Raw genomic sequence first — 13794 nt, forward strand, 5'->3', positions numbered from 1 at the left:
TTAACCGTAATTTGCCGAAAGCAGTGATACATTTTATATAAACCTCTTCTACACAAACTCCACTCTGAGAAGTGACCTCCAACCAATTTAAAAAAAATTAAAGTTAGGTAAATTGTCATTTTATGAATTTAAGTTTTTAGAAATAGGCTATGTACGTCGTTTAATGGTTTTCTGGTAGATTACTTACGCAAACTTTTTTGTTTTACGCTATCTTGATTATTACATAGATACATATAATAGCCTGAGATTGCCTATATGTTAGGTGTTGGAGTGTGGCGCATCTAGTGTTAGCCACAACAACGCGATGCCCACATACTATTGTTTCCAAAAAACTATGAAGTAAGCTAACAGCTAGCACTTCCGAAATTAAATTGTTGTTTAAATTTAACTTTGCGTTAATTTAGGAAACATTTTAATTATTATGTGCTCGGTTTAATGAATTTGTGTGAGAGACCTGATACATTTTGAATTACTAAAACTAGCACTTTAAAGTTACCGTTTTTTTTTAAATTCTTACCTTCCTTACACTTAAACTTTTTTACACTAGACTATAATTAATTTTCCCTAACATTGCTACACACGACTTAGCAACTGATAAACAAAACTATATAGCAAAATGTTAGTTTTATTACTTTTAGGGCATAACTTTAAATAAAACTGCAAGTGACCAATATGAACATAAAATTATATATAAAATTTACTAAAATACTAAGTATCTTTAATAATATATTTACTAAAGAACGATTTTAAAGATAAAACTATTTAAATAGATGTATAGCTAATATTGAATTTCGTTGTTTATGATATAAAAACCCTCCAAAACAACATTGGTAATTGGTTAATAGCTGTGTTTAAAAATATACAAAACCTTGACATGAAGAAATCAAACTATACGTTAGAATACATTTGAAGAAGGCATATAGGCACAAATATTACAAATAAAGCAAATGTCGGCACTATTAGGCAGAGGACATAAAAGTTTTAATTTGTCAACAATGTATAAATAAAATCAGCGAAACCATTTGTGATTGAATTTGGGTAAATAAATTCTTCTTTAGGATTTACCTGAAAGTAGTAAGATATGATATTATTATTTTATTACATAGTCTAACAAAGTTTGGCCAACTTAACTATTAAATATTACACATTTTGAAAAAGTGAAGCAAATAAAAGTATTGCTGAAATCCCAATTTTAGAAATTTGTTTCAAACAGCGACGTCACGTCAGGTGTTTAAATACTATAATTAAAAACGCGCAAGACCTTTCAGCCGTTGAACATGCATGCCGGAAGCAGTTGTTAGAACACTTAGCTTCAAACAAATTAGCCTAATTTCTTTTTAAAAATAGTCCTATTTATTTTGAATGAAACTTATACAAAAATGAAACACAGTACCAAACTGATAAAAAATAGCTTTGGTATTTTAAGGTGTCTATCATAAAGTCGTATTAACAATTTAAAAAAATTTAAACACATTACGAATTTAATAAATATAGGATAGTAATGAAAAAAAAACATCAGACACAAATTACATCTACATTTTTCGAGTAACGTAATCTTAGATAATTATGGGTTACAAATCTAGATTTTTTGACAGGCTATTAATTAAGGTATTAGTCCGCATAGAAATACAGGTTGTTCTGAAGCCTTGGTTTTTTGTATTATCGAATCAGCTTAAAATGAGGTTTGGCGAATTATATATTAAACAATTACAGGGATAACACTTAAAACGGATATGGCGCAATTATTTCTTGAAATATAGTTGAAGTTCATGGACAAATAATATATTTATCACTAACCAATAGTATTCCAAATCCAATCTGTAAAAAAGGTTGTGTTTGAATAAACACCTGGGTACCTTGGCTGCCCGCACCCTACTCCCCAACTCACACTTCCAGCTAACATCCACACACCCCTCTCGGGAATAAAACACGATAGGGGACCCCCCGAATCACCCTGTGAAATAAATTCAGTAATTAGTGATACTTTAAAATACTATAATTATATTTAAAATATGTGTATTATTGTTATCACCACAATAAATATATATTTTACAAGTTTACAATTATACCTGACAAGCATCCCGGACTCCTTGAGGCTTTCCCGCACAAATCATTCTTTGTGTAACCATCCTATTTAACCAAGTCATTTGATTGCATGTGGAGGTATCAATTATATTGATTTGCGCATGTTGTAAAATGTCAGGATGAGGCGTATAGCCTGATATTAAAATCAACTGATAATTAAAATTATTTACGGCTTTGTGAATATTTTTTCTAAGCTAAAAAAAGCAATAAAGCGTATTTTCACCTAATGGATCCGTTGACCCCCATCCACTCACAAAACAAGACATACCAGCCTTAAATGTAAAACTCGAAGGAGGAATGCATATTGGTTGAATGTGTTTCGAAAAAATTAACTTACTTTTTAACTGCAAATGTAAAATTTTTATAATTTTAGTTTAACACAATTTGTACAAGGACACAATTTCGCTCGATTTTAAAATATTAAAACATGACTGCGTAGCTTAAAAGATTTATCAATTTTAACTCTAAATTTAGATAACGTATAAATTTTCAAATACAAAAGATAAATGTTCGATTAAATATAAAAAAATACCTTCATCAGGCATATGTCGTAGTCAAAAGTTTGATCTTGTTTGTACTTTGGATGTTGTGTTATACGAATAATTTCTCTTGCTTCTGAAGGGGGAATTCCTTTTTGCAATAACGACGTCATTCCAAAGTAAGCTTTCCAATCAGACGGTTCATGTTTTCTTAAAAAAAATAAAATAAAACTAAGTTTTGAATGCTTTTTATAACTTAAAATGTCATGGGATTTGTAAAATTTACTTACAAGTAAGTGCAATGGGCGGCTGTAATAATCCAATTGTTTAATATAATTGAACCACCACAAGTCACTCCCTTTTTATACCACAAACTAACCTAAATTTTTTTAATAATTAATATTACTATAAAATTAATTTTTAAATGATATGTAGGTAAAACTTATTTTACACCTAAAAAGAAAAATTATTTAAAATAAACAATACTTAAGGTTTAAGCAAAAGAATGCTAATCGAAAAAAAAACTTAACATGCACATAAAAATGAAATAACAAGAAATAATATTTATTTTTTAGGCAATAATCTTTATTAAATATGTTTTCTTAGAAAAAAATGATGTTGTTATTCAGAGAAGCATAAAAAAGTATACCTGCCAAGGAATTTTTTTACGAGGGGAGTCATTTCCCCCAACAACCCTTGACTGAATACTAACTTGATGAAAAATGGCATTAGTAGTCGTTGTGTCGGACTCATTACCCCCCGAGCCAACAAATGGCGATGATATCTCAATGGGATTGTATGTTGATAAATTTGGTTCGGTATTTTCATATTGATTATTCTGTGATATATGATGTACAAATGCTGCCGTTGGCCAAAATTATAATAACAATAATAATAATTATTTAAATGACTAATGACTTACTGACCTTTTGTAGCACGAAATAGATTTTAAATAAACAGGTGAAGCTATTTTTTGTTTCGAATTCAGAAGTTAAATTTTGCGTTATAATTTTTAACTATTTTTTTGTTTAAAATTGGTATTCTAGATATGACAAGGTTGCTTTAATTTAGATATCGCAAATGTTTAATTTAAAATAAAATTTTTGTTTAGTTAAAAAAAACATATTCTTTTTATATTAATGCATTCCATATACTTGCGCTTTAAAATAAATTGCATTTAACCAAGACGCATGCTCAAACATATTACTAAACTTAACATTCATTGACATTACGTAAATTACTACAAATCTTAGTAGTTTAAAACTGTAAGAAAATCATATTTGTTCATACCTGCCATGGATATTGAAGAATGTTGGCGCTTTCTCCTCCCACGATACGACTTGTTACGTTGATCCTTGCATCAGTTTGGAAAAGTTGGGTAATAAAATCGGGCCTAGGTGATACAAATGAACGAGTACCCAAATCATTAAGATATAAATCGGGTATGGTACCGCAATACAAAGCTAAAAAAAAATTAAAAATTGCAACATATGGTATTTGCAAAGGTGAATAAAATGGTCAATGGTATATATTTTGCGAATCATATAAACATTATTAATTTTAAACATTGGCGTATAAATTTTTAAAATATATTACTAGTTTTTAACTTATGCTTTTACTAGTTTTTAACTTTAAATATTTATCATAAACAAAGTTAAAATATTTTATGCTATAACAATTTTAATTTTTTTAAATGTCACGCTGTTTTAATTGGTTAAAAGGTGGCTACTTACTTTGATTAAGAATAATTTTAACAGTCGAAATATCTGTTGATTGCAAAATCGTTGTTGTTGTGACAAATGAGGTAGCACCTTTAATTAATATTTAAAAAAATAGATTAAATTTAATATCTCAACTATTTAAATATAAAATTGAAATGCGTAAAATGCAAAAAATTAAACGAAGAGATAAAAAAATAGTTTTTAATTTACAACAGAATAAAAAATAAAATAAAATTTGCCTTAGTTTAAAAAAAAGATAATGAGCACCAATTTTTCTTACCGGTTTTATCGACTTTATTTCCAAAAAGAACTAAAGAGTAAATTAAAAATAACATTAAAGAATAAAATTGTATCATGCATTGTTTTAAAAGTATAACATTGCCTACCATGTAACAAAAAAATAAAATATTTTTTGCGTTTTTTTATTTACAATACATTTTTTTCCGTTTTTTTATTTACAATACATTTTTTTTCTTAGTAAATCTTTTTTATTATAATGTATGCTTATTTTTAAATTTTTTGTGGTGTAAATTAACAATTTAAAATTTAAGATTTTTTTTGTAGCAAAGTTAAAGTAATTTTGCCTATTTTTTTTTATTTCAAACCTTTTTAATATATATCTAGTTTCCTGGCTAAATTTTTAATTATATTTTTAAATAGTAACTAATATTTGTTCTGTATTTTTTACTAATTTTGTATTATCATTTGTTATTACTTCGTTTTAAAGCTTTGCTAATTTCTTTTCCAAACCATTTAATACTGTTATAGATTAAATAAGCGGCATGATTTGATTAAGCTAGATATTTTTTAAAAATAAAATAATACTAATTTAAAATAAACCGATTCAGAAATACACAAAGAATAGTTAAGCTAAAAACTTGCAAAGCTATAACAATAAATTTTACGTGCCGACTGCCCATTTAAAATTAGTTTAAATAGAAAACTTATAATTTATTACTTTCAAACAACGGGGAGCTTAAAAACGCACAACTTTAATAATATTGCATTTTGATTGAAATATTAATTTAGACACGTTTTTAAATATTTCAAAAATAATATTTTTGAGGTAGCAATTGGCATTCTACTAAGAGAAGTTTAAGCAGGAATATTTTAAATTCGTTTTGGTGCCCGGGGGTGTTATAGCTTGTTTTTATAATAATTATAAACTGGTCGATTTTGTTTAAATAAAGGTATTTTTATAGTTACTTGTGCCGATCCAGTCGTTATAACTTAATTCTCAATGGCGATTTTGAAATAATAAAAATTCATTTGTGCCAAAGTTTGCAAAAACAGTACTGTGTTATATAAAATGAACTTAAATTTAAAGTAATTTTAGTTTTCTTTAACTTTTTTTTAAATTTTCATGCAAATTATTTGGTTATATAATATTAGCAACATTAACTTAAAAAATTGCACGAACCTTAAAAATCGTGATTTAAAATATAAAATTTCAACTTACCAAAATACACCAATGCTGAAAGTGTGGACAGTGTGATTATAATAAGAATAACGACTAATGCCAGTAAGCTACGATTTCGAACACAACATCTTTTACAAGTACTTTTTTTTCTCTCTTCTTGCCTTGTTTCTTTTGTTGCAGTGCAGGACTCTAGCTGCCTATCATTTGATAACATTCTGTTTAAGTCGTCACCAAGGTTTATTTTTCTGGACCCAACAACATTCAGTCCTGTATATCCTTCGCCATTTCCATTAACCTTTGCAAATTTACTACTTCGTACCCAAACCGGTGGTGGATATGTCCAACGCGACGAAAGGCCACTCTCGTTTAAAATATTTTCCTCGCTATTTGTTACGAACTGAGTTGGCTGTGAAAACGCTCTATGCAACGAATTGTGAGTAAGATTAAAATTGTTTGATTCATACCTAACGAATTGGTTATAACTGTTTTGACAAGACACCGCATGTAAGACTTGTCGTTGGTTACTTGGACATCGATCAAATATTTTTAAATTTATTGGATAATGAGATATTTTCGCGTCCGTGTTGGTATCGTTAGGTTGAACTGAACTTTTTGTACAACTGCTGGAATTTGTTTGTTTTTTTAAACAAACTTTATCCCTTGCGATAGGTAATGGTTCGGATTTAGAATGATATTTTAAAGGTATATGGCCGTTTTGTTCAATACGATCCAATTTTGTAGCTTTATTTTTTTTTAGATGATTTGATTCAATGTTATCGGCAATATCATTACCAGGGTTGTGCAACGACAAAGGTGAGCTTTTTTTTGTCGTTACTATCGAAGTGTTGGAGTTTGAATATTTATCGAAATTCATAATTTTATCAGCCAACATTGAAGAACGTTGCAAACAGAAAATATCAACAACTTCTTTTTTAAAATCATACCTTATGTCAACACATTCTGTGTGGTTTAAACAATATAAACCTTTTTTTATAAATGTTTTGTTACTTTCGGGTGAAGCCCTTTTAAATAACTTTTGATAATCTGTAAAAGCTACGTTGAAAGTTTTAATCTGACATAAAAATTTACGCTGGCTTTTGCTAGCACTAAAATTATAAAGTAAGCAGTAATTATAGAATTTAAATGTCGTGTACACCACTAGGCTGAAAAGTAATAATTATCACACGCTACTTTCAGCTCATGTAAGACAAATTAAACATATATTTAAAATAATTTATATGACTTTTTAAGCCTATTGCTAATCTTAAACATGTTAGGTAAAACTAATGTATGTATAAAATTGCCTTTGTTAAAGTATTTAAAAATAATCTCCCCTCCATGTTATAATGAATCATTAAAACATCATGAAATATTGAATTGGCGGAAGTGACGTAAAAAGCATAATTAGCGTAACAAAATTATTTTTATTCATTAGGTTTTTTACAATAATGTTTATTTACTGCTAAGTTATTTATAATACAATTGATTTCTATTACTATATTTCATTTTTATTGTCTTTGTTTACGACGATATTTTATTTTACTAACATATAATAACTTACTTGTTGGTTTTTAAACTCCCATCTTGTTAAAATTTCTCATTTACAAACCTCAACTGTTTTTAAGACAAAGCAGACTAAACGATTTTTTTATTAATTACAGCAAGGTAAATACCTATGTAGCCCGAAGCTGGGCAATTCCCGGCCTTTTTCTTAAAACGCAAATTCTACTTTTTTAGATTTAAACCATGGTTTTTTCACAAGGAATATTTTAATTATTGCAGCTTGAATCCAACAATTAAAAGTTCAAGTTTAGCTGTTAAACTATTATTTCAAGGTTTTGCTTTATTGATTTTAATTGGAAACCAAATGAACAAAAAATGTCTTTTTAGTGTCTTAACTATTTATGTAGAAAAAGCATAGTCTTGGGCTAATAAAAAAGCATAGTCTTGGGCATAACTACATATAAGTTTTTTTTAACAATTGTGGGTCGTGTTAACTGGTTAAACACAGCATTCTTTAACGTTGTTATACTTTTTCAAAAAAATTCTATCGGCCAACTTGATATGGTGTTGAGTCGGTTCAAAAGTTTATGTAAAATGCCAGAAAGTCTGTTATAATTTTTACCGCTTATACCTCAACTCAATCAAACTAAATATTATATTGCTAACGCGGGGTTGTTCTTCCCACGTGGTCTGAAACATAATTCGAAGACAAATATGTGAGTTTCAATCTGAAAATTTAGATTTAAAATTAAAAAAATAATAAAATAAATTTTAGAATTGTTTTTGAGGGTTGGCATTTTTAATAGTTCTTTTCTGTTTGACAGGTAAATTTATTGGATTATCTGATTACGTTTAAAATTTTCTTAAACAGTATGGCTCTGGGTCATACAACTTACTTTTAAATTAAAGTATATGTTGTTGTTAGTTGATATATTTTAAATTTTATTAATTTTGGTTGTGTAGTTAGTCTGCAATCTTAGTTTAAAACTTTGTTCCTATAAAAACGCGAATTGACGTCACTCTGGTAGATTATGACGTCACAATCAAATTACACATCGTTTCAAAGTTATTTTAAAAGCGAGATTAGGTAAAATTGTTAAGGTTTAAAAATATTTACAGGTTTTATTACCTTATTATTCATAAATTGTTATAAATAGGGCAAGTAGCAATAAGTTTCTGATTGTATGCTTATTTTAATTAAATTAGGCGATTTTACATTTCCATTTAAACAGCCAAGGGTCTGAAAGTCAGGCGGTTTTAGTTACTGCCACCTACAATTTATTAAAAAAAACAAAAAAAAACGATTTAAAAGTCATACTTGTAATTTAATTAACACTTTGGTTTGCCTTTATCTAAAAGATATTGGTAGCCTACATAGCAAAATAAAATCGCGTTTGCGCTTACTAGGTAAAGATTTAACAGTCTGATTGTTTTTTAAGCAATTCTAACGTTATTCCTAGGTTTGATTTGGCAAACAAGAATACAAATTAAACTAAAATAAACTTTTAATTAAATGAAACTCATCATAAAACTTCAAAGCGCAAAAGAAAACATTGCAAAACCGTATGTTAAAGCAGCGCTTCTACCATTGCCATGTCATGATCTGCTAGAGTGACGCAAATTTGCGTTTGAAATTTTTTTTAAAAGTGATTTTTAAACTTAAATTACAAACGATTTAAAAAGATTTGAGTTATAATTTTTGGTTCTTTTTTTTCGGCGTGGCATTCTGCATGTTTGATATAAAAATGTCAGGACAGACGAAAAACCTGAGCCGTTCAATTTAATGTTGTTGTTTGCAATAGCAAATTAAGATTATAAATCCGTAAGGATATCCTCCTATGTCTACCAGCATATAAGCACACGACGGCGACGTATAGCGGTAATAAAACTTACACGCGGGTAAGTTTTACCTGTGTACGATCTAATAAACTCCTACTATGGATTAAACGGTTATTAAACCCCAATAGAGTACGCTGTAAAAATGAGCATTAATAAGAAGGCTACACTTAATTAAAATACACAAAATAGTCGTGTTAAATCAAACTCGCTGACTTATAACCCACCTGCCTAAAGATTTAATCTACCAAATGTAATCTGTACAAGCTGCTTTTAATTAGAATTGAAACTACAGGAAATGCGAAATAAATGCGGCACAAAAAATATAATACGTTAAAAAAAAGGCTAGCTCATGCCCAACAAGCTACAGACGTCACATGTAAAGTAACTAAGTGCGCTGTGCAATAGTTTGTTGTTCCGAAAGGCAGTCCATGCTGATAACAGGTCATGCCAAACTTGTGAAACAGTTTTATTTCCTAATTTATTTTTTACTAACCTTTTCACTAAATTTGTAATTGCACTATTCCTTGACTGCACCTAAGTACTCACAATATTTTTTATTTTTTTTTTTTTATGTATTTTTTATATATTTTTTTTCTGTTACACTGTGTGCTACAATTCCAAAACTCCTCTTTAAAATTTTGCCAAACCCAGTGTCAAAACACCAAAGCAGCATCGTTTTTAATAAATTACCAGTAAATTATTCTTATAAATACATTAACTAAGAACTTATTACTGCCGAGAATTTTTTTGTTTTTACAGACTGGGCTCTCAGACCATATACTTCAAAAAGCAACACCAACCTTACCATATTCCTCCAACCACCCTGAACAAATAATTTGGACCATACAAAGCTACTTATTCATTCAGCTACTCTAACACTTTGCGTCACAAACTTAACTTAATTATGCAATCTCTCTTTAAACTATCAATGTAATATATTTTAATTTATCAAGTTTCCTCTTTCTTTTCTATTATTAACTAGTTTTAAACATTTATATTTACTTACTCTATATACGTGAACCCCCACTAGTTGGTGGGTTGTTTAATATTTTTGTGCGTTGTATGTGATATACGTTGTGAAAGGCCATTCTGGGACGTTCTTTCTTTAGGTAGGTTTATTTCGGTTAGTCCCTTTATCACATGCAATTTATCGTGAACAGTTCGTGCTTTCCTACTAGAGCCATACTGGGTTATATTAAATGTAATTATTATTTTCTTTAAGTTATTTTTTACACGGCAACTACCATCGAAGTGATTGCTCTACTATTATAAATCAAATGTGTCGTAACTTTCTTTTTTTTTCGTACAATTTTATTTTGTTTTTCCGTCACTCCTTTGTTATAGTTTTATTTTTTTGGTGTATATTCTGTAAAATGTATTTTATTTATCGCATTTATTAATAATATAATCTATACTGGGTTTGGTGACCATGCCATAAAATAATTAAAATCTTCATGTAAACATTAATACTTTTGGTATGTTTTAAATCATTAAATTGATTTTGTCATTTTTCTCGTCGCATTGTTGTAATATTAATTGTATATCGTATTTATTATTTACTTTTATCAGTGCGCGAAAAACCAAAATAAAATAAAAAAAAACAAACTCGAGCGTGTCAAAAATCTACCCTTTTGTAAATTTGGTAAATTTTAAATACCGACATCGCGAAAAGTACTAAAACAATTTTATTAAAAATAATATCCTCGTGCAAGTTAGATTCTTCATTGTTTTTTTTTTTATTCCCTTTATTCTGATTTTAATGGGTATATTTAATTAATGAACTTGTTACGATGGGTTGTAAACGAAGGCTAAAAAAAAAACGCGATTGCACCTACAAATGCAAAAAAGTTTATCAAACTAAGTAAGAGAAGTAAAGTTGCTTTTAAAAGATTTGCATGTGTAGTTTAGCAAGATAAACTTCTACAGGCTTATGTAACATTAATGTTGTTATGAGTGGTCCCTGGCACCTTATTGTTGGTCATAGGACCTAACCATACCATGATTGTAAAGTTGCGGATTTATCGTGATTTGTTGCCCCGAACCTCGGCCTTTGAATATTTTTTGTGTAGCTCTTAAAATAATCTAGTTATGACTTAGGTGCGAGAAAATATAGAGCGTACCATTTACCTGTAGTATATTTTTGTTTTATGTTTTAATCTAAATAATTGCAATAAGAGTTTATATTTTTTTTACTAAAGTAAGTTACCGCACCTACTTTACGAAATAATGTAAATAAAAGAGATTATGCTGATTTTTTTTTACAGTAAGCCAGTAGAGCGAAGTACCTAGGCTTTTACTAAATCAGGACGATCGCCTCGTCTTGATAAACAACTTAGGGTGTAGTTAAAATATAATTAATACTTTTATTATGATTAAAACCTTACTGTATAGCCACCTTAACGATGGGCTAAATTACGCGACGGTCAGACTTTTTCCTTGCACTTCTTTCATTATACTTTGAATAAATACTGATTTGTTTTTACGATATGGAAATTACATACAAAACATTTTATTCCTAACAACATGAAATCTTTTTCTTTACTAATAATTCACTTAAAAGTAAATACAAAAGATTTAAAAGAAAATGTTGTATCCTCTGCCTGTGGGTCCAAATATATTAGTTGTACAAAAACACATTCTCCGTTTTAAAAGGGTTGTTTAACTTACCCGTAACATAAAATGATAAAAAGAACATTAATTATATACAATCAACATCTAAAATAGAAGAAAAACATTTTACAAACCGAGATAATAGGCTTAGTCCTAGTAATATGAAGCTCTGTAATAACAAGGAATTAGTTTTGCATGCGTTACTAATGACTATTCCACTAAAGAAACAAATACAGAAGGCATAATTTATTGCTGTTTTTTACTAGTAATAATTTTTACCGCTTTTTATTTTTCGTTTTTTAAACTTTAATTTTTCACGCCCTACCCAAGCGGGTTAAGATTAAATTGCAAATTACACTTGCTGACCCGACAACTAAGATTGAAAAAAAATTTATATACTGATTTAGCCTAGTGCTATTTTATGTATTTTTAAACGGGATAAATGGTTCACGTAAATGATTTGCAGCATACCAAGAAGTAATAGCCTACCCAACGAAATAGACTAGCGATTAGTGGTCTACAGGACTCTATTTTGTTTTCACGTTTTATTTTAAATTGTAAAAGTAACATAACACAAACCTGAAATATTTAGTTTTTTTGTGAATATAAAAATTAGTTAAAAAAAACCTTGATACAACAAAACAATGTATATATTTTGAAGGTAAATTTATTAAAATTATTCCTGCTTGAAGTCAATACACCAAATTGAAGAAAAGAACACCATGTAGAAACAATTATATATATACACTTTATATTTTTTACCTCGAATTCATAATTATAAGTTGTTTTTAAAGATTTTAAATGTAACTGTAGGTTGACAAAGACACAATAATAAAAGTTATATTGAAGTAAAAGATGGAAAAATGTTATACAAGATCTCAAATTCTTTGGGCAGGTTAGTAGGATCGAACTTTTTGGATTATTTCAAAAATTGCTGCAAAATAATTCTTTAGTTCAAAATTTATTTAACAATTTAGTGTTAACCCATTTAAATAGTTTTTTTATACAAACAAGAAAAAAATTTTAAAAAAATAATCAGATAATTATTGATCAATAAAAAATGTTTTAGAGTTTATACAATGAGGGTTTAAAAAATAAAGTTATTCAAATTAAATTATTTTAAAGCCAATATGTTTAATGGTGCTATTTTAAAGGGCAAATAACTAATTAAACATAATATACACACATAAAATAATTCACCAACCTGATCCAAAAACAACAAAAACAAAAAGTGCTAATAACCAGGGTCCAACAGGAGAACTTTCTTCTTTAGGGTTCTACATAAAGCATATTTACTATATAAAGCATATATAAAGCCTATTCTCAACTTAAAAAAAATTCAGAATGCAAAAGATACATTACAATTATTAAGTTTAGTTGGATAAACTCTCCTGAAAAGTTTATGAATTTTGAATAAGTTAGGAAACATGCTTATAGTAATACCCCAGTCTGGAAAGTAGGGCAGTTTTCGACGAGATCTCATGCGGGCAAGCGTGAAAAAATGCGTGACCGCGCGTGCACGCGTACCAAAATATTCGGTCTGAGCGTGCAAGCGTGATTTATGTTTGCGTGTTTTAGGCGTTAGTACTGCGCGTGCACATTTTTTAAAGATACCATGCATGCAAAACGCTAATTCCAGGCGTGCATTTTTTTAATGAAAAAATTTCGTGCGTGGACTGTGCCCTACTTTCCAGACTGGGCAATACCAACAACTTTTTAAATAAATTATTTTGATTACTATACTATTTAGGTTTAAATACGGTAAACAGAACAACCAAACATACCAAACTTTTTGCTACACTTCCTCGTTGAGTAATGTTTTTACTGTGTTTTTCAGAAGCAATTCGCATTCTTTGTTTTGTCACCATTGTTATTTTTTTAGATTTAATTTATTATAACTACAAACCCTAAAAATTTAAAAAAAGTGAGTAGAATTTAATTAATAAAGGTTAATTATTAAATAATATTATTGCATATTTGCACATTTAGACTGAATGTTTAAGCTGACTTTATAGCTTAAGCACAAATGTTAGAAAATTAAATAGAGCACTTGAAATTTTATTTAAATCCTAACTGCCTAATCTGAGTTGTGTATAATCAAATAATTAATAGTTGGGAGACAGGCAACGAGTAATAT

At 28.6% G+C, this 13794-nt stretch overlaps 2 protein-coding genes across 4 annotated transcripts; both read right to left on the minus strand.

Annotated features, from left to right (window-relative positions):
• Window positions 1–646: 646 nt before the first annotated feature.
• Window positions 647–6921, minus strand: LOC145749701 (uncharacterized). Of its 3 annotated transcripts, XM_082565531.1 has the most exons (11): window positions 5745–6921; window positions 4566–4595; window positions 4298–4375; window positions 3855–4027; window positions 3214–3402; window positions 2855–2943; window positions 2618–2774; window positions 2309–2429; window positions 2070–2218; window positions 1798–1954; window positions 647–1065 (listed from the first exon to the last, which is right to left on the minus strand). In XM_082565531.1, exons 1-11 carry the CDS (start codon window positions 6595–6597, stop codon window positions 1055–1057), a joined length of 2007 nt encoding a protein of 668 aa, XP_082421657.1. In that variant the 5' UTR covers window positions 6598–6921; the 3' UTR covers window positions 647–1054. The 3 variants fall into 3 exon arrangements, with proteins under 3 accessions (XP_082421657.1, XP_082421658.1, XP_082421659.1); XM_082565532.1 differs by lacking the exon at window positions 4566–4595; XM_082565533.1 differs by lacking the exon at window positions 3214–3402.
• A 5387-nt stretch (window positions 6922–12308) lies between these two features.
• LOC145751518 (stress-associated endoplasmic reticulum protein 2-like) lies at window positions 12309–13586 on the minus strand. Its single transcript, XM_082567693.1, has 3 exons — window positions 13442–13586; window positions 12862–12934; window positions 12309–12591 (listed from the first exon to the last, which is right to left on the minus strand). The coding sequence occupies exons 1-3, from the start codon at window positions 13523–13525 to the stop codon at window positions 12554–12556; spliced, it is 195 nt and encodes a 64-aa protein (XP_082423819.1). The 5' UTR covers window positions 13526–13586; the 3' UTR covers window positions 12309–12553.
• Between the last annotated feature and the right edge of the window lie 208 nt (window positions 13587–13794).

The sequence above is a fragment of the Corella eumyota genome, chromosome 4, assembly GCF_963082875.1.
Source record: "Corella eumyota chromosome 4, kaCorEumy4.1, whole genome shotgun sequence".
Classification (NCBI taxonomy): Eukaryota; Metazoa; Chordata; class Ascidiacea; order Phlebobranchia; family Corellidae; genus Corella; species Corella eumyota.